At 33.9% G+C, this 22,308-nt stretch overlaps 1 protein-coding gene across 6 annotated transcripts in view; it reads left to right on the top strand.

Annotated features, from left to right (window-relative positions):
* The window catches only part of EPHA7 (EPH receptor A7), a 179,980-nt gene that overhangs the window by 5,737 nt on the left and 151,935 nt on the right, over positions 1-22,308 (top strand). For all 6 annotated transcript variants that reach the window (XM_081094518.1, XM_081094520.1, XM_081094519.1 and 3 more), the window contains exon 3: positions 2,863-3,532. In XM_081094518.1, the coding sequence (XP_080950644.1) occupies positions 2,863-3,532 (670 nt within the window). The remainder of the gene's footprint in view (positions 1-2,862; positions 3,533-22,308) is intronic.

Raw genomic sequence — 22,308 nt, 5'->3', positions numbered from 1 at the left:
TCAGAATGCAAAATATGAATGATGAAAATATATTTAAAATATTCAGATTTTTCATTTGGTTAATATTTGAGAGATTGCATAATATCATATTGTAGTTTTCTGTATTAGGGAAAATAAGTTATGAAAAGCGTCAAATATTTTACATATTAAGTAAAAAATGTATGTAAAGTTTGAGGTGCAGTACTTTTCTTGCAAGTGGAAGTTTTCCATGAGTAAAATAATATATGTTATAGTAAGACATTCACAATAAAAAAATGAAACATCTTTCTTGCCAATGACAGATGTAGCCTATTTTCTGCCATCCATCAATTAAAACAAATAGAGATAGTAGGTGGTTTTTTTTTATCTCTAAGGAGAAGTAAACTGATATATGATTGTAGTATTTCATCCATGTCATCCGTGAAATGATAAATTATGACTGTCTGTTATCTTGGACTCAAATGGGCATTCTGTCAGTTCAAAATATCTGAGTAACAGTTAGCCCTACATATCTGAGGGATTAAACAGATAATATTAGAAAATGAAGATTGATAGTGTTTTTTTCTTTGTATATGAAATGGGTTAACTTACATGTGATTAAATATCTAACTGGAAATAAATTGTTCTTAAGACACAAGCTTCTAGAAAACATTTTTATAAGCAAACCATAAAAGCACATTATCTGAATTAAGACTTCTTTCCCAAGGTGTCATTTGTAGAAATCACTGCAGTTTATCAGGAAGTGAGATAAAAAAAAAAAAAAAAGACAAGAGTTGCGTTAAATTCATTTACATCATGTCACTATTTGTTATCTATACATAGTTGTCTTGAAATTTTCCCCTCAGGAACAGGAATTTTTAAATAAAAATGAAAATGAACTGGGATTCATAGGTTAGTAAAACCGATGGTTTCATTGATAGAACAAAATAATGTAATTTTTCTTAAAGTTAGAAAGAGCAACTTGCAAGATTTTTTCCTTTATAATAATTAGCCTTGGTTTCTGCAAACTGGGAAATTATTAAAAACAGCACATTTATCTTTGGAGCTTCTGGTATTGTAGTAGATACCATTACCAGTTTTATTTCTTTTACTAATTTCAGTCTAATTTAGAGACAAAAACCTACCTGTCTCAATGAAGGAACTTGGGTATATTTGGCTGTCATTCATATTATAAGCAACTAACGGAAACAAAGGGAAAATATGCCCACCACTAACTACTCACAAACTGGAGTTGTGTTGATATGGGTTCTTTGCTATAGTCGAGGACCTTGGGTGATTTGTATAATAAAATTGTAGCCATTATATAACATCACACAAGAAATTGCTGAATTACAGTAAATTTCTACTTTGTGAGTTTTGTTAGTTTTCTAAGAAACACTTCTAAAAGTAGATATTAACACTTTATAAAGCATTTAAATAAATGATTCTAGATCAAGTTTTACAGATAAAACTCATTAGCACATGCTTATTAGTTTATTTTCCCCCTGCTTTTTCTTGAAACTAAGGTTTAAATATTGCATGATATGTGACTTTGAACTTTAATACAAATATATACAAATATATTTTTATATTTGCCATTTCACATTGGTGAAATGAATAAAAGTAGATGAGAATTTCACTAATGAGACAGCATATATATGAAGTGGATAATTTTGTAATGATGATATGAAAGGATATAAGTGTTATTTTAGGCATTTTAGGCTATTTTAGGGGAAATTACTTTAATTGTTAATAGTGATATAGATGATATTATCCATGGTTTAATAATCTTTAAATTGTTTCCAATTCTACTAAACTTATTATTTTTCTTTTTTGTGTGAATACATATAACATGATTTTGCTATAGCATGCATTGTATCAGCATATGAACGAGCATTTTGAAACATTTGATATTTTTTCAGTCAAAAAGCTTATTACTGAAATGTTCAGGATACTGTTTTGCCATGTCCATTTGATTTTCTATTGAAAGCAATTTATTTACAAAGATGAATCATACTTTTATACAAATACTGTTTTATAGTTATGTGGATTTGTGTACAATATTATTCATAACACTGCAATAAATAAATAGCTCTGTAAAATGTTACTCTCTTATGTCTCACTTTGAAAAGATTGTGTAAGAGTCCGCATTATGAGTATCAGCATATCGACATCGGAATGCTTTTCCATTCAGAGTAATCTTGGCATTTTCTTCCCTATGTTTTTAGGTACTTTCTAAGTTTAAATATAACATTCACACTTAAAATGTCAACCGCGTTACAAAAAATTCTGCCATGTATCCATATGTATATGCATTAAACTGTGATATAATAATTGTGTTGTGTACTTTAGTCCAGAAATATAATCTCAATAGAGACTACAGATGTAAGCAAACATGTATATAGAAACTAATATAATACACTAGCAAAGAGATATTAAACAAAATGAAATACTTATTGTATGTACAAACAAGGCAAACAACCTGTTCTACCACACGGATGAAGCTGAAGTGAGAATGCTTTATTCTCAGGCTAAGTGTTGGTCAGTGTAGGAATCTGCTTCTTTCAAAGATACACATTTGTGCTCAAAGATTCCTCATGCACTCTCTAAATCAAAATGTTATTATTGCCCTAACCAGTTTGGCTCAGTGGATAGAGTGTCGGCCTGGGGACTGAAGGATCCCAGGTTCGATCCCGGTCAACGGCATGTACCTTGGGTGCGGGCACATCCCCAGGTAGGGAGTGTGCAGGAGGCAGTTGAATTGATGTTTCTCTCGCATCGATGTTTCTAACCCTCTATCCCTCAACCTTCCTCTCTGTAAACAACCAATAAAATATATTTTAAAAAGTTATTATTATTCTCTCTTTTTGCTGGATGACTGATGACCTTTATTTAATTTCACAGTGGGAAGAAATTAGTGGTTTGGATGAGAACTACACGCCAATACGAACATACCAGGTGTGCCAGGTCATGGAGCCCAACCAAAACAACTGGCTGCGGACTAACTGGATTTCGAAAGGCAATGCACAAAGGATTTTTGTAGAATTGAAATTCACCCTGAGGGATTGTAACAGTCTTCCTGGAGTATTGGGAACTTGCAAGGAAACCTTTAATTTGTACTATTATGAAACAGACTACGACACTGGCAGGAATATAAGAGAAAACCTCTATGTAAAAATAGACACCATTGCTGCAGATGAAAGTTTCACCCAAGGTGACCTTGGTGAAAGGAAGATGAAGCTTAACACTGAGGTGAGAGAGATTGGACCTTTGTCCAAAAAGGGATTCTATCTTGCCTTTCAGGATGTAGGGGCTTGCATAGCTTTGGTTTCTGTCAAAGTGTACTACAAGAAGTGCTGGTCCATTATTGAGAACTTAGCTATCTTTCCAGATACAGTGACTGGTTCAGAATTTTCCTCTTTAGTCGAGGTCCGAGGGACATGTGTCAGCAGTGCAGAGGAAGAGGCGGAAAACTCCCCCAGGATGCACTGCAGCGCAGAAGGAGAATGGTTAGTGCCCATTGGAAAATGTATCTGCAAAGCAGGCTACCAGCAGAAGGGGGACACTTGTGAACGTAAGTAAGATGTACTATTCAAATTCTACTTTGCCTTTTTTTCCAGTTCAGTGACAAAGTGTTTAAGTTATAATAATTATTTGATCATGTGAGTCTTCGCTACACCAGCAGCCTGATTCAGTAAATCTTAGGAAAAGTCACTATTGAATTTATCAATGACTCCCCACTGTCGTATCTGCGCTAAGGGTATGTAATAAATATTGGCGATAACAGTATTTGTTTCTAAAATTTAATTTGCTGTATGCTTGACATAGAAGAAATGGACAGTTACACGTTGAGCTATGAGATTTGAGAGAGGAGAGGGGAGTGACATTAATCAGGATTTAATAATATGTGATGCCTTCTGTTTTGAAACCCCTATGTTCTGGACTTGTGAGTAGCAGAAAAAAAAGTAGGTTAAGGGGGCTGCTAACAAGAGTTCTACTGACAGGGCAAGTACAAATACATTTGCAAACTTCTAGAAATATTTTTATAAATACTAATATTTTGATACAGAATCATCACAATTTATCACATTGATAAATCTCTGAGGTTACTTCTGCCAAAGCCATATTTCTTTTCTGGACTAAATAATAAATAAAATGAGTGTATTCCTGGTAAGTTGTGTTATAGTAGACCCCATTTTTGTGGAAGTGGGCCAAAGTAAAGTTTTAGTTATCATAATACATCAGCTGGACATTTCCTACTGGGTTTTAAACAATAATAGCCTATGAATTAGTGAATTTTATGCTTTTTAAAACTGGATTTTCAATTACATAATATATGTGCTCATAATAATTGACCAATTTTTTTTAAATTGGAAACTGTCACATAGACCTTCAAAATTGATAGATATTTTTCTGTTTGTGAATGTTCTGACAATTTTCCTTTTATAATATTATATTACTTATATATCTTTTAATTTATAACATAATATATTCCAAAAATAACTTTTATCTATTCTTTTAGTCCTAGCCAGCAGCATAATTTTCGTATTTTCAAAAATTAGGTAATTTAGCGGGGGGTATAACTAAGTAATTATTATAACTAAATTTGGGGGTTATAGTATATGCAGATACTCTTCCACCTGCTTTACATACATTAGCTCATTGAATGAGGTAGATATTATTATTACCTCTATTGTACAGAATGAAAAATCAGGGCTATCAAGGATGAATGGCTTGCTTGCAGTGACTTTGGTAATGTTTGTCTTAGTTTAGATTCAAACTCAGAGCATTCTGATTCGAGAGCCTGGGCTTTTAACTACAATTTTGCTCTAGTTTCCGTCACAAAACAAGGAAAATCCTAGCAAATATTATTCTGTTTCATTGCTGAACTGGAATGTCTTGCTAATAGTAATTTGGCATATAAATCACATTACTTCCCCATAAATTATCTTTCTAATAGACTATTTAAAGAAATACTAAAATAAATGTATAGATCTCTGTTATCCAGTTTGGTAGGCAGTAGTTATTTAGGTTCTGAAAAGTGGCTATTCATAATTGATATGTGCTAGAAGTGTAAATGACACTCTGGATCTCAAAGGCTTAGTATGAAAAAAGAGGATGTAACATACATCATTAATAATTTTTTAGATAAATCGAATGAAATATAGTAATATTAAAAATAATTTCAACTGTTTTTTTTTTTACTCTTTTATTTTTCCACCTGAGGATATTTTTCCATTTATTTTTAGAGAGAGTAGAAGAGAGTAGGAAAGACAGAGAGAAACATTGATGTGAGATAAACACATCAATTGGTTGCCTACTGCATGCACCCTGGCAGGGCCAGGAACCTGCAATGGAGGTGCATGTCCTTGACCAGAATCGAACCCAGGACCCTTCGGTCCACAGGCTTTCGATTGAGCCGAACCAGCTAGGGCTCTTTTTACTCTTTTAATGTGGCTCCTGGAAATTTAAAAATTATATATGTGGCTCACATTATGTTTCCACTGGACGTATTATTTTGATGGAGTAACTGAGCCAAGTATATTTTCCTATCCTGGTTGACAAATTAGATACTTCATGTGGCTGGTCACTAGCATATAAAATACTTATGACCCAGCACTCAATTATCATCTTCTTCATCGCTGACACTGTGAGGTGTACTCTGCAAAGTAAATTGAAATATTACAGGTTCAGGTCTCGGGCCAGATAGCAGCCTTCCCCCCCACACACACTGCCCCCCACCCCCAAAGGAAGCAAACGTATCTACCCGTTGTCCTCTTCTCCTTCTGTCACTGGCAGTATTTTTTGCAGAGTAGAAAATCCTGCAGGTTCCATGTATGTGGAAATAAAAAAACTGAAGATTTACCATTACTAATAGGCAGGATGCTATTGCACTGGGTAAGTATAGAAGTATTCTTAGTTAATTAATCAATTTAATGAAAGGCAATGTTCGTATTGACTAGAGGCTAACAACAGTTATTTGAAAATGATGGTGAATCCAACAGTAGCTACTATCAGAAAACTTTAAGAACATGCTATTACATTTTAGCTATACAAGCAGTGGTTTAGTAGTATGAAGATTTTCATGTGAAAATGGAATGTAAAACTCTAGCACAATAAAAAATGGGAAACATAAGAAACAAGGCAGGGATGCATGTAAAAGGGCACAATAAATTTTGTCTAAGAAAAGACTAGGAAATAACATGAAAGGTCCTGCTCTTCTAATGGTTAAAGGTTTAAAAAATTACAGTATTTTTGTTACATGTTGTGCAATTTAATTCATGTGATTTTTACATTTAAGTTGTTAAAAAAAAATAAGCAGAAACTTTTTGAGTGCTATACATCTAAGAAAACCAGTCTTTAATTGCGGTAAAGAGATATATTTATCGTGAAGAAAAGTCTCCATCTTCTTCCAAATAAGCAAAATCATCTCATTAAATGTGGTAGTATTAAAATTATGCAGTCATTTATATTGGTTTCAAGAATTGGAAACTCATTTGAATACCAAAATTATTGTCACCTGCAAAATACACTAAGGTACTTAAAAATAAAATAAAATTACTTTACTATCATCTACATTAATTATGCATTAGGATAGGTGAAATTAGGTATTAATAGAAGTTCATTAAAGAAAATGTGATTAAAGGAGTAAAGATGCCTCCTTATCATTCAACTGTGAAAGAGTATGTCTGCATTTTTGTGAGTCAAGTAAATTGTTCATCAAATGACTTTCCTTTTAACCTTGGTGGTATTGACAAAAGAATTACATGCCTTATACTTAGCTATGGCACTATTTGTAAAATCACTTCCCTCCTTGGCATAATTCCTTGGCATCACTGTGAGAGTACTTGCCCTTGGATTCAATCCAGGCCTGTCTTTACAGGATTTCTCCTCTTCCCTTTCAGTGATCCTGTTCAGAGTTTGAAAACAAATTCTAGTTCCATATTGAGGAAAACTGAAGTGTTTGGGAGAGGATACTAGTGAGTCCCTAGCCAAATGAGGGTGGTTAGCCACGTAGGGGCAAGTTTATCCAGACACTTTCTAGAGTGGCAGACCATTGGGATATTTTTAGAGTATAATTTGAAATATGAAAACTATAAAAACTGATCAGTTTTGATCAGTGGATGTAAGAGGGTTATTTTTTGTTCTGTTTTTTTTTTTTTTCCGTCAACATTTTGGGGAAAAAGCCCTTCCAATTTAAAAACCAAATATTTCTCATGTCTAATATATGGAGAACTTCTGTCTGACTAATTAATATAATGCTTTTATGAAGACACCTTTTTGCAGTCATTTAAAAATATAAAATTTCAGGTAGTTAACATGCTTTAATTGTCAAGAAATCCATTTAAAAAAATTACCATAAAAGTTGTCACTTTTATGAAACTAGCCACTCTATTTTCTTAGATAAAAAGTGTAGTCATTTAAAAAATTGAGAGCAGATTGTATTTTACATATGTAAATATTTTCAGAAGATGAATAAAAATACATTTGAAATATATTTTGAAATTTTTGGAACTTTTGTACAACTTGGTTTTATTTAAAATTTGAATATTATTTGTCAAAGTGTGTAGCTGGGGAGTATACCGTGGATTTGTATAGGTAATTGCATTTGACACTGAACAATCATGTTCATTTTCTCATTTAATCCATAGCACATCACTGGCAGGTAGAAAGTTTTTTTTTCTTTTGACATATTTAGAAACTGAAACTCAGGGATATGAATAAGGAAATACTGAATGAGAACCGGGGATCCTGTTTCCCAATTCAAGTCTTTTTTCCCACACTACACCACACTGCTTTCTAAAATGTATCCTGTACTTCAACTAATGGATTTTAGTTAACGAAGAACGAATGAAACTTTATTTTAAGCAGGGTGACCATATGCCTAATTTGTCTAAGATAATTTTTTTACTTATTAAAACCGCTTCTTTTTGCTTTCAAAAGTGTTCTCATTTGGACGATAAAATACAAGGTCAATCTAACTGTAAAAAATCTGAAGATGTAATGCAGTTTACATGCACATATGTCAGAACACATCCGTGTCATCTGCTTCTGTTATTTATATTGTTTAATTTTAATTTTCTGAATTAAAACAGAATTTTTTAAATGATTTCATGTGAAGGGGAATTGAAATAATCATACATTTTTTACTTATAAGAAATTTCCCTCACAATTGTTTCTTAATTCTTTCTATTAATAAATTAACAGGTCTGTCATTATTTTAATAATATATGATTTATGGACATGTAATACTATTCCATAAATTAAAATATTTATTCAATGTTATAGCATTACTAATAAGATTTCTGCTTGATTAGATTTTTGAAAACTGCTTTTTCACAGAAAAGTAGTATGTAATTTGTATCATCACTTTTCGTGTTAACAAATGAGTCTTTATAATATATAGTATTTATAAACAAATATATATGGAAATGTAAGATACACTACAGGATTAATAGTTCTGATGCTGGAGTCACAGAGTTTTAAAATTCTGGCTATATAACACCAGGTGTATAAACTAGGACAATTGCTCTAAGCCTTAATTTCCTTAAGTATAAAATAGGGCTAAGAAAAATTGTATGTGCCTCATAGGGTTCTTGTCAGTATTGAATGAAATCATGCATGTTAAAAAAAATCCCTAAAAATAGTATCTGGGACATATCAAATAATCAATGAATTACCTATTCCACATTTCCCCAACTTCTTCACTGACCTCAGTCCTCCAAATTCTGACGGCAGTTACTGTCCATGCCATTTTCCTTTTATTACCATGCCTTGCTTTTTTCTACCTAGTTGATCTCAAGCTGTGGACATTTTGCCTTAACTTATAATTCCAATTAAATGCCACTGATAGCCTGTTAGATAATCTCTCCTTGTGAATACTTATAAATACTTTGACCTTTCCCTGTGGGAATCATCATACACGATTTGATTTTAGTTACTATTTGTGATTTCCTTTTACTGCTTCTAAGCTTCTTAACAATACAAACTTATAGGGTTATACCTTCTCACCCTCGAAGTTCCTTGCACCACATAAGTCTTCCAATAAATGTTTACCAATAAAGACTTAAGCATGATACACTATCCATTGTCAAAGTAATTATTTTTTATTTTAAATTTACATGACTATTTCATTTCTAGTTGCATATGGCTAGTCTCTATGATTAGTCTTAAACTTTGCGAGTATGAGAACTCTTTATTATATTTTATATCTGCATAGACTATAGCAAGATGATATGCTAACCACTAGGAAATATAGGCAGGAGTCTGCTCCAGATATGAGGAATTTATTTCTATGAAAATAATACTTCTATTTATTCATTGTCTTGTTTGTCGCTGTCTTTCTGTATCTGCCTTTACAACTTCGTCTTCCTCCTCTAATGAAATGAAAGCCATTTACCTTCTTTACTAGTTAATATCTATGTCTTGAGAAAGACAGAGTTCCAACTATCATAAAATAAGAAGTTCTTAAGAGGGACATCTGTAATACTTTCAACAATAAAGGTAAATTTAGAAAAAAATGTAAAAATAAAATAAGAAGTTCTTGAAGTATATTTATGATTATCTTATATGGGAAAGTGACTTTTATTATAGGATTATATGGTTTTGCTTTCTTTCTTGAATTTCAAAACAAGCAAAAAAATAATAGAAACAAAACCTGAGAAATCAATTCATAGCTAACATTACACTCTATAAATTGGAAATTACTTAAATTTAGTATCATTTCCAAATATCGTTATTCTATTTGAGTTAAAACTACATCACTATTTTTTACTATTTTTTAGCTTATTCACTTTCAGAAGTGCAGCATACTTGTTTTAAGGCATTTTTGAGTAGGTGATGTGCCCCCCCTATGCTCCAGTCCCAATGCCTTTTCCCCAGGAACAACTGCTATTATCATTTTCTCCTATCCTTTAAGGAAAAAATGGAGGAAGATAACTGTGATTCTTAAATTTATAATCATCATAGTTTTCTACTACAACCTTGTACATTTCATTTAAAATTAGATTGCTTTTTACTTATCTTTGTATGTACCACAGTGCATTTAACTAGTCAATAAATAAAGGACAGGAAGAAGGAATATCTGATGAAAATGAAAAAAAAATAATGAAAGAAGGAAGATGAAATTATGATGTCCAATTTAACTTTCTATGATTTATAAGCTCAGTTTATAACTTTAGAACTTTTCTAATTATCCTAACTTTGGCAAGTATATGGTCACTCTTTTACATTTCTAGTGGAAGTTTAAATTGGTGTTAATTTCTGGCAGGCGATGTCATAATACATTGCCCTAACATTTTGCATTGAATTTGATTTTTGTAACCAACTTCTAGCCATTTCCTCTAAGGTAATGGTCACTATAGTTATAATGTATAAAATATTTAATTTATCATGATGTTGGGTATAATGTGGTTATTTTGTACAAACAATAATATTATCTTTAAGGGAGGAATTTAACCCTGCTATATATTTTTCTCTATCTGCATAAATATCTGTTGCATGAGTCAGAAAAGAAACATTTGGAAAATCCTTTTTTCATTTTTTCTCACATTTAAGTTATCCGATCTTCTGCAATATATCTCACCAATTTAGTTTTATGGAGGCATGTCTCCATTAGGATATTCATGTAGTATTAATACTTGGAAAGTATGTTGTGTGCATATTTAATGTGCATTTTTTTAAAAAATCTGGTAACAAAAACCATTCACCTTTGAATTTAGTGAGATAGCGACATTGTTTTCTATTTTCTGCCTGTGATATTAGCTTTGCTAAAAGTTATAGAATTTGAGAAGTTGTATGTATAGGTTATGGTATTATTCCCAACTAACACAATTTCACAGGAACCCTGAAAAATACATACCTCAGTTGAGTTAAATGCGCATTGTCTCTCACAAATTCTGTGGCTTTAAGAAGGAGGTTTATTATTTTGCTGACTTTGCTTAGTCGGAGGTCAAAGATTGACATAGAAAACCAGGGAAAATACATTCTGGGGCATAGTAATTTGAAAAAATTGTAGTGGTCACATGTTAAGTACAGCAGTCTTCCCTTATCTGCAATTTAGCTTTTCTTGGTTTCAATTACCCATAGTCAACCACAGTCCAAAAATATTGAATGAAAATTTTCAGAAATAAACAATTTATAAGTTTTCCCTCACACACTGTTATGAATGGCATGAAAAAAAACTCACAGTATCTCTCTCCATCCCGTTTGGGATGAGAATCATTCCTTTCTCCAGAATATCCATGCTGTGTTATATGCTATCCACCTGTTGGTCACTTGTAGTAATCTCAGTTGTCAGATTTACTGCGCTTGTGTTCAGGTAGCCCTGATTTTACTTCATAATGGCCCTGCAGTGCCAAAGTAGTGATGCTGGCAATTCAGATATGCCAAAGAGAAGCTATAAAGTGTTTCCTTTAAGTGAAAAGGTGAGCACAGTACAATTTGATGTCTTGATAGAGAGATGCCACAGTCACATAATTTTTATTACATGGTTTTATTATAATTGTCTTATTTTGTTATTAGTTAATCTCTTACCGTGTCTAATTTGTAAATTTTTATCATTGGTGTGTGTATACAGGAAAAACATAATATATGTGTACAGGGTTCGGTACTGTCCACATTGCAAGCATCCACTGGAGATCTTGGAAGGTATTCCCCTCGATGAGAGGGCGCTATTCTACTGTGGATTTTGAATCTTTCCAATTGTCTCATTCATTTATATTATTTAATGTTGACGATTATTTTGCCTCTTGCTTCCTTTGTATTAAAAGTCAGGAGGCTTTGAAAGGACACATACCGGTTTTTATATTTTGTTTCATATGTCACCCAGTTAACATCTACGGTTAGCCCCTCACCTATGGTGGTGTAAGACCTGCACCAATGCCATTAACACTAAAGGCTGAATTATAGCCTTTTATAGAAAACCTGGATCTGGGGAGAGGAGCACTGTGATACTTTGATCAATATATTGTAATATTGATCAGATGTAATTATCATCTATATATCTTGTATTTATTATCTTTTAAAGTTGGCTAACAATCTATTGTGCTAATATTACCAACTCTACTTTTAAAGAAGAGCACCATTTTTAGAAGAGCAGAGTAAGTGGACATTAGGTGTAGAGGGGTAAAATGTATCTAAAGCGTCATTACATATGATGACAGTTTATTCTGAAACAAAGTAATTTAATACCAGTAAGTGCACTATGCCACTCTGTATTTTCAAGTGTGTTGTATGTTTTATGTTTAGTCGTGCTTTCCTATCATTATCTGATCTAGTGGCCATGTAGACAGTGACAGCTAGTGGCATTAACTTACCTGCTCACATTAATGGCATTAATTTAAACCAGTAGGTGGATTAAATAATCTTAATTGATACACCCTCTCAAACGCATACATTTAATGTAACACAACTGTTCTCTGGACATTCTTGAACTCCTCGAGGTTATAATCTCTTCCAAGAAAATTAGAATGGTAAATTCTCAAAGTTTGAGGATAAATTAAAGATTACAAAAGTTAAATTTAGAGGGTGTTTGGGGTCTTATTTATAGATCTAACAGGCCATTCACGACAGACTCCAAAGTAAAATCAGAACTTATTATTTCCATTTTTTTTCTATTTCAAGATAATATACACATGATACATATGCACATATATACATACATATACACACATGCACACATACTCACACTGCCAATCTCTACCCCTACTAGAGGAAAAAAACACAAATTTACAATATGTACAAAAAATTAAGTATATTTTTGTGCTTGACCCATTTTTAGATTTCTAAATTGCTGTGCACTAATCTTTTAATTTATAAGTGTTGAATAGTTAAGATGTTTGTTTTTCTATGTGGAAAATTCAACTGAAAATTAAAAAGAGGCCGAAAAATCATATATTATTGGATTATTATATATTTTAAAAAGACAAAATAAAGCTTCCTTTAAATTTTTTTCAGAAAGCAATATATATATATATATATATATATATATATATATATATATATATAGTGCTTCTTGATTTTCAAGTAGATTATTATTTAAAAAATTTTTAAATTATTGTAGCATTTCACCAGATTGTAAGAAGGTGAAGTTTAGCAATTAGCATATTTTGGAAATATGACAAATGTATGTAAGTGTTTAAAATGAGAGCAGTGGCCCCTTCTAACATTATTACAAACCTAGAATTTCAGAGGGAGCCTAAACTCTGCTGTTTAGTCTCGTGGTTTCTGACTAGGTCTCCTCTGAGAAACCTGCCGACTTTAGCCCCTCAGTCCTTCCTTCTACAAAACCTTTTCTTCAAAACTGAGCTTTAAAATTAACACATACAAAGCTTAGATATTCAGGCTATGAGCTGGAGCTGGGAAAGACATATGGCTCCAGGTTTATTATGTTGAGACAGTATTTGAGTTTGCAAAGGAAACCTGACTGGAACTTTTTAAGTTTGCTGCTTCAGCCATGCTCTTTTTGTGTCTGATGTTTATTCGGCACAGACATTATGTATGAGAGCGCTGTGTATTTCAAGGCTGAACATAATGGTTTGATCATTTTCCCCTTTGTAAATTTCCCCAATGAGACAACATTGCTTCTCACTTCAAATTCAAACAGCTCTCTCATTGATTTTCAAAATTATTCACCAGGCCATCACTATATGTGTAATCATCCTTCTTTCTAATATAATTGATCTTTCAGTAAAGTGGTAAAGTGGATGTTCTCTGTCATAACTGCTTCCTCTAGTTTCTTTTCTTTTTGAATCTTTTCCTATAGTTTCATAGACTTTGGCAATAGCTTTTTATTTACCTTTCAGAAATTCTACATTATCCCCTGATTTAAAACTTTTCAGAACATACCTTCCCATCGATGAAGTGGATTAAAGTAGTGAAAGTACATCTTCATTCTCCGCTCTGTGTCTTTACTAAAATAAAATGTATAGCCTGCAACATTTTGCTCTTTTGCCTTGTTTACAGGAGAGTGATTTTACATATTATAATTCGATGTGGTACAAATTAATAGCTAATTAATAAAATAGTGAACCTTATTAATCACTATTACTCATTATCATTGCAAAGTTTTGATCTGATCCTGGCATATCCTTCTGTTTTGAACTATAATGCATCCTTTTATGTTTCTGTTAAAATTCTTAATTAGGTATAATAAGAAACCTAGTTTTTTACCTATTCAAATCATTCATAATGTTCATTATTTACAAAAATTGTAAAATTAAACTTTTAATATTAAACTGAGAAGAGAGTTTCATAATGGAAAGGTAAAATGGTAAAGTTAAAAAATGAAAATTTTTTAAGTTAAAAATGAAAATTACTAATCATAATATATGGCAAAACTTGCATAACTTGAATTCTAGCTTTTATTTATTTTCTTTTTTTGAGGTAAGAAAATCCACATTTTGATTATAGTCTCTTGTAACATTTAGACCAGAATTACCTCTATCAGTCAATATCATAAAGGAGCTCAATCAATATATGTATGTGAATGCCTAATCAGTTAAAGTTCTTAATCCTTATTTTTTCAAAAAGCTGTATGTAGCAATTTCCGTTGTTGTGTGTTTAAATCAGAGAGAGATGGAGACTTTACAACAAAGGAGAGTATACTAATAATTTAAATAGGTTTTCGTCCAGGAAGTCAGATTAAGGATGAATATGCAAGGTTAGGATACTGACACAACTTCTTCTGATCTTTAATTTTTTAAGGATTTTCTGTCATTGTATATATTGGAGAGACAACAAACTACATGTCAGGTCTGTAAAAGACAGCATAAATATTCAGGAGCCTGTGAATACAGCTCATTTAGGTTTATATGATACAAGCTGAGGCAAGGTTGACTTGGTGAAAAATAAAGCATTCATGTATACCAGAGTTCACATTAAGCACATCTTTTATAGCAGCCACTTTATTTCCCCACCATTTCCTAATATATGAGCTGAAAACACACAAACAAAACCATACCTGCTTCTGCATGTAGACTAATCTTCACTGAAAATAATATACGTTTTATTCATATAAAGCAAGGTGGCATGGTTATTTATTATTCATTAATGTCAGTAGATAGCTGCTTGTCATTTGGATCAGAGTGGCGTCTGATAGAATGCTGACACTGATGGATGGATGTGCTCCTGAAAATCTGCATAGGCAGGCCACTTAGATTGGCGGAACACAGAACACCGCCCTGGACCTGATTGGGCATGAAGAATTTTGTTGCTGTTTTTTTTTTTTTAAAAAAATCATTGCATAGTATCAAGAAGTCATTTGATTTTTAAGATGAATTTTAGATTTTTAGCATTAGAATGATCAAATAAGAGTAATAACTGATTTGATTCCCTGGTACTTTAGCTCACAATTAGAAGAAGAATTTTGATTTTGTTTATTCTGTCTTACAGAAAGATAAGTAAAGAAAATTTAAAAAAGCAAAAATTAATTGTTGCTTCTCAAACACATACTTGAAATTAAAAGAATTTTTCTTAGAGAAATATTATTTACTTGAGAGAATAAAAATCATTGATGTACAGCTTATAGGATATTAAAGATAAAATGAACTGTGCTCTTGAATTTCTCCTTGAATAACTATCAACATTGTATATTTTTGATGGATTCCCCAACCATAATAAGTGTTTTTATTTTAATGATAGTTGTTAATAGCATATCAAAATGTTTTACTGCCAACATTTTAAAAAATAATTATTTTCAACTATAATTTGTTAATTTTCTCAATTTGAATGAAAGCATTAGCACTTTAATATAATATACAGAATTTCAGAATTATTTAATTTAAGGTAAATAGTTTTTATTTCAAAGTAGAGGAAAATGATCATATTATATTTTGTCTGCAATTTAATAAAAGGTTTAACTTGAATTATATTGATATTATACATATCTTCATTTTTGTGAAATTTACTTTTATTGTTAGTTCTCTTTTTTAGTACTTACATTGGTATATTTTATAAATACATGTATTTATTAGCTAACTGTAATTCTAGACATATGAATATATTAAATTACATTTTGCATGGAATAAATAATGTTGGCAGTTATAATATTTTATAGCATCAGAGTTATAATTCCATATATACTCAAAATATTTATTTAAAAAAATCTATTTGTAAGAACTTTTTATCCTGCTTATATATGCGTTTTTGAACATTTAAATTTGAGGTTAGGTAATTTCTTTACATTATTAAAAATAACAAATTGGCATCTCAAAGTAATCTATTATATCATTATAGCTTCTTTATAAGATAGTAAATGTTTTTATGTATTTTTTATACAGGGAAGGCCATATTTCACAATTTAGCCACTAAAAATGGAAAGCAAAATAGAACTCTGACCATTATTAGAATATTTTAAGGTACATGCATTTTAAAAATATGGTTGCCAATAACTGCTTATGTAAAATGACTCAGAAGCACTTCTTTTCCCTACCTACTGAATAGCGGTGCATGACATATTCTACATGCTAGTCATCACATAGACATGAGATTTTGATTTTCCCATTTAGAAGTCTCCCTTGAGATGATCTAAGAGTTAATTTCTACAGACAAATGACATTGGGAAACTGAGATAAATAGTTCAGCATTTTCAGTGCTAACATGATGTTTGCCTGTCTGATTGCATCCTTTCCAACAGATAGTAGAGACGTAATTACGAAGAAAGACATCTGTGCCAAGGTTTAGCTAGCCAAAAAGGGCAAGCTCTTGTGTTTAAAAGGTAGAGAATCAAATCGATGAAAATGTCTGGACCTGTTAGCACCAATAAAGCTGAAGGCTACTGGGAAGCTCAGTGAGGGTCTTTTGTTGTAGAGATGGAAGGAGACCCAAACTACAACACTTTCGGGGAGCAGGGTCAGCAAAGAAGATCATCCATCTTCTTCAGTGGCAGCTTTCTGTCAGATTCTAACCCTGTTCAGTGGGGGAACTAAGCCTCTACTGTTGACACCCACCGATTCTCAGCCAAGTGTAAGTGAAGCTAATATTCACTGACCTTATGCATAGCAAATGAGGCCCGGGGTGTCATCTGAGAAAGAATGTTATTGACACTTTTAAAAGTGAATGATGGACGGAATGTGCGTGCGTGTGTGTGTGTGTGTGTGTGTGTGTGTGTGTGTGTGTTTTGTTGGTCAAGTAGGCAAATACATATTCATTAGCCACTCCATATTTTTGATTTTCACAATAGCCACAGATTTACCATTTTGACAGCAATGTAACTTTGTGTGTTCTTTTCATTTCCACATCAAGATGTTTTCACAGGCTTGACTGTACTGCAGAACCAACTCTGTTTGGCTTTCTTTAGTTTCTGTAACAGTGTCTAGTCACAGAGGAGAAGATTCCGTTTTCCCTAATAACAGAGATAAATTTCAAGAAAATTCTGAGTAACTAGTTCACATTCAAAACATAATGAAGCAGAATATATTTCTTTACGATTATAAAAAGTGGATTGCTCTCATTAGACTGCAAGTCAGAAAGGCTTCATTGTATCATTTGAAAGCATTATCTAAAAACTCATTTTCTTTTTAGTTAGTAATGCCTGTTACACCCTATTCGTTTTTCTTAGTCTATAAAGCAAGATTTTGCTAAGTTTTTCTTACTGAGGACTATATTTTAAATTGTATATTGTGCATATTCTTGCTCTGGAGGTTTTTCCATAATACTTTAAAAAATTTTCTTACAAAAAATGAGGGCTAAAATGTACCAGTGGTCATAAATACCCATTATATCAACAATATTAAGTAGTTATGTGCACTGTAACTAAATATTACCACAGACAAAAATAGAATACTTGTAATAAGTATAAAACAATCCTTTTATAGAATGTGTGGAATTTAAGGATTTATGGGGAAATACTAGTACATTAAAGCATAGTGTTGAATTTTCAGAGTTCCATGGAAGGTGACTATCTGACATGGTGGATTTCATGAGAATCACCAGGACAGATCTGCATCTAATTGACATCAATCATGTTTGAACTGAAAATAAACAGTTGTGAAATTTTTGGAATCTGTGTATTGATTTTTGTTCACCTCATCAGTCTTGTGTATTTGTACTTATTAAAGGAGGAGGCATGTTTTTTGTTCTACCAAACTTGAAAAGGCGGCGTTTGATCAGGAAGATGTATTCTTCTTATTTTCTTTTGCAAGTAACTAAAATCAGATGAGCTCATACACAAAGTTTTCTCCTGGAAGTGTTCCAGAACCTAATCATACAAAGACACTAAACATGTGTATAGTCAATTCTTATTTTTCCTCTCACATTTGTCTGAAGCCAAGCACCCTTCTCAGTAAAATGAAGCTCAAAGACCAGAGAGAAATTACCCCAGTTGATAGTAACTTCACTGAATTGTGACATTTCTGTCTCATCATTTATCATCTGAAGGATTTAACATTGATGTACATATAAAACACAAGTATGAGAGTTGTAGTTTTGTTTACGAATTTTAAACACTATCTGCACATACAGATACTAAATTCAGTCAATGCATTAATTTTTTTTCAAAATGAGTATTCTGACCAAGACTAACTCCATAAGGTTTGTTATTGTTAACCAGTAACAATAGTGGTGATGATGGGGGCAAGGGGAGGGTGGGCTAAATTAAGCTGATTTTCAAATATCTTGAATTGCATTACTTTATACAAAGGACCCTCCAGATAAATCCAATGGACACAAATGCACACAAACTACTCCAGAAATGATACTCCTGGTGGTATTTTTTTCTAAATGATCTACACAATAAAGTAACTCTCATAACATTTGTGAAAAGCTGTCTGGAGTACAGATATAACTTTGCTTAATTTTTTAATATCATGTTGTAGATTTTTTAGATTTCTTCAGAAATATCAAAGAATTTCCTTAGTAGAAGAAAATAAAGAAGAATTGGTTTAAAAGGCAGTAGATTTTGCTTCATGGAATCACTGGTTAATGGATTTAGCCAGCTGTTTGAATCTAAATTGAAAAAGCCAATTGTACTTTATGATCTGCAGGAGTCAGATTCGATTAGTAACACTAAAGTTTAGAAACCAAAGTGTCATTTCATGCTGCTATTAAATCTCAGCCCCTTTGCCCTTAGAACTTACAAAGTTCAGTCCACTTAAGTCCTGCAAGCCCAGTGTAGGGTTTTTAAAATATGTGAATCAGTGTATTATGATGTCATAAAGGCCTCCAGTGACTTTCTAAAATTAATCCGTGTTGAGTCATTTGAGCCAGTGGTGTCATCTCACAGAATTTCTCAGCTTATTCAAAGATTGGAAATTTCTTCGAGACTAGAAAGGTACTAAACATCACTCGTATACTAATATAACAGTCAATTGAGCAATATTACTCAACGTTACACTAGGTGCTATATTTACATTCAATACTGATTATATTTCAAATTCGTAAGAACCAAACAATGACTGAAATAATTGGGATTCCTTGAGTCCGGTTAGAAAGCCACAATTACTGAGGGCTATGATTTAAAAAAGATGCCAGTAGAGGATTATTAAAGATGCCTAAGCAAATCATGCCACTGCAGTATGAATTATGATTTGTTCAAACAGATCTTAAAATGAGTTTCAAAGATCTTTAAATTCAATCAGACTGTAGAATCAGTGAATCCTTTACAAGAGTTGAGTGTTATTATTGCCATATATTATTAAATGAAATGAGACATTTTGTCCTCATTAGTATTTTGTGATTCATATAAGAAATCACTATAAATTATTTAATAAATAAGTTTATATAAATGTTAAAAAATTCTTCCCCATAAAAATGTTCTTCTGTTTTCAAAGAAAAATTGAAATATTTTAGGTAAACATTAATTCTTAATTTTCCATTTCATCATTTTATTATTTGTTTTTAAGACATGGGAAATGTATGATATCAAAATAGACATGTTTTTAAAAATAATACATTGTTTGTTATTGTGTCAAGTGGGCTTGAGATGCTTATATTTTTAAATATAAAAAAAGTCACTTTGTGTTTAACCTCCCCCACTGCACCCCAAAGTAAGTCTTTTCCTTGGTAGTAATTTTTCATACTCTGTTAAAATATACTGTTACTTTGGTATCTTGAAGAAGCAATTATGAAAAAAATCCTGCAAATGGGTGGTATTCAGTTTTAAATGCTTTGGGTTTGTTTTCCCTGTTTAAAAAAGTACAGAGAAGATGGACAGGTTATTTGTAGCATAATCTTGAAGAATCATCAGGTGAGTAGTGACATCTCTGTGAGCCATGGGAGTTGTTTTTTCCTTGTTTCAATCTGGAGGAAAAAATAAACCAGCAGTTCCAAACCTTGGTCTGACATTTCACAAGACAACTGAAAAGGTACCCATCCCTTTGAGGGCATGGTTGATTTTACTTCTGATTCTTACTGTGCTACAGGGATCAAGGATTTCTGGCGAAGCTTGACCTGTGTTTGAGGTCAGGGAAAGTGGGGGATTTTTACTTTCTCTTACCTGCAGGTCTCTGAAGTTATGTTGGATGAGAGTTTACTCTGCACTGCTTCATCAGCGTGGCTTTTTTGACAGTTGTAAAAGAATCTTGAGATGGAAAGATTTGGGTGGTAAAATTGCTTTTTCTGTAGAACAGGAGACTACTATATAATTTTTACAATGTTAGAATGTAATGTAGAATTCTGGAAAAATTTTGTGTCCTTTTATATTGAAGAAAATTGTCTAATGCTGACTAGAGCTCCAAAGTATCTACACTAATAAAAGAGAAAAATGGTAATTGGCGTACGGCGCTACCCTTTTCATTGGCTAATCAGGGCTATATGCAAATTAACTGCCAACTAAGATGGCAGTTAACTGCCAACAAAGATGGCGGTTAATTTGCATATGTAGGCACAATGCAGGGAGGCGAAAGGGAAAGCAGGAAGAAGCCCCTGCCACTGACAGTGATCGGAAACCCAGGGGGGAGCTAAGAGCTGGGGGGCATGGTCGGAGAATCAGGCGCCTTTGCCGCCCTGGCCAGTGATAGCAGGAAGTAGGGGTGGAGCCAGCGATGGGAGCTGGGCACGGTCAAAGCTGGCAGTCCCGGGAGCTAGGGGTCCCTTGCCTGGGCCTAAAGTGGAGCCCACGATCGCGGGGCCACTGCCACTGCGGGTCCCCACTGCCCAGGCTAGACGCCTAGGCCAGTGGCGTTAGGCCTGGGCAGGGGCGGAGCCTGCAACCACGGGTAGCTGGGGGTCCCCTGCCCAGGCCTAACGTCTCGGCCAGAGGCGTTAGGCCTGGGCAGGGGCAGAGCCTGCAACCACGGGGAGCTGGGGATCCCCTGCCCAGGCTTGACACCTCTGCCGGAGGCCTCAGGCCTGGTCAAGGGGCCGATCCGGTGATTGGTGATCAGAGGGTGATGAGGGTCAACTCCTCTGGCCGAGGCATCAGGCCTGGGTGGGGGGCAGAGCCAGGGATTTGAGGGATATGATGGTCCCCTTGCCCAGGCCTGAAGCCTGGGTCATAGGAGTCAGGCTTGGGCGGGGGGTGGAGCAAGCGATCAGAGGGAGATGGGAGTCCCCTGCCCAGGCATGATTCCTGGGCCAGAGGCCTCAGGCCTGGGCGGGGGTCAGAGCCAGTGATCGGGGGGAGATGGGGGTCCCCTGTCCAAACCTGACACCTCTGGTGGAGGCGTCAGGCCTGGGCAAGGGGCCAATCAGGCGATCGGAAGGTGATGGGGGTCTATGCCTCTGGCCGAGGCATCAGGCCTGGGCAAGGGGCAGAGCCAGCAATCGGAGGGGTCTGGGGGTCCCCTGCCCAGGCCTGACGCCTGGGCCAGAGGCATCAGGCCTGGGCTGGGGGCCGATCCTGCGATTGGAGGGACATGGGGGTCAACGCCTGAGGGCTCCCAGTATGTGAGAGGGGGCAGGTTGGGCTGAGGGACACTCCCCCTGACACACACCCAGTGCACGAATTTTGTGCACCGGGACCCTAGTAATAATTATAATAGGTTTAAATCCAGTCAGAGTTCAGATTTTGGGTTTTTAGTTTTAGATTTTCTATCTCCTAAACCATGAGTTTAACTTTTATTCCTTTTTTTTTATTTTTTTTTTAAATATATTTTATTGATTTTTCACAGAGAGGAAGGGAGAGAGATAGAGAGTTAGAAACATCGATCAGCTGCCTCCTGCACATCTCCTACTTGTTATGTGCCCACAACCCAGGTACATGCCCAACCGGAATTGAACCTGGGACCTTTCAGTCCACAGACCGACACTCTATCCACTGAGCCAAACCGGTTTCGGCTATTCCTTTTTTTTTAAAAAAAAATATTTTTATTGATTTCAGAGAGAAAGGTATAGAAACATCAATGATAAGAGAGAATCATTGATCAGCTGCCTCCTGCACACCCCATATGGGATCAAGCCTGCAACCTGGGC

Source organism: Myotis nattereri (assembly GCF_964212035.1).
Source record: "Myotis nattereri genome assembly, chromosome: 6".
NCBI lineage: Eukaryota > Metazoa > Chordata > Mammalia > Chiroptera > Vespertilionidae > Myotis > Myotis nattereri.
Note: the sequence above shows the minus strand (reverse complement) of the source record. Positions and strands in the feature narration are given on the sequence as shown.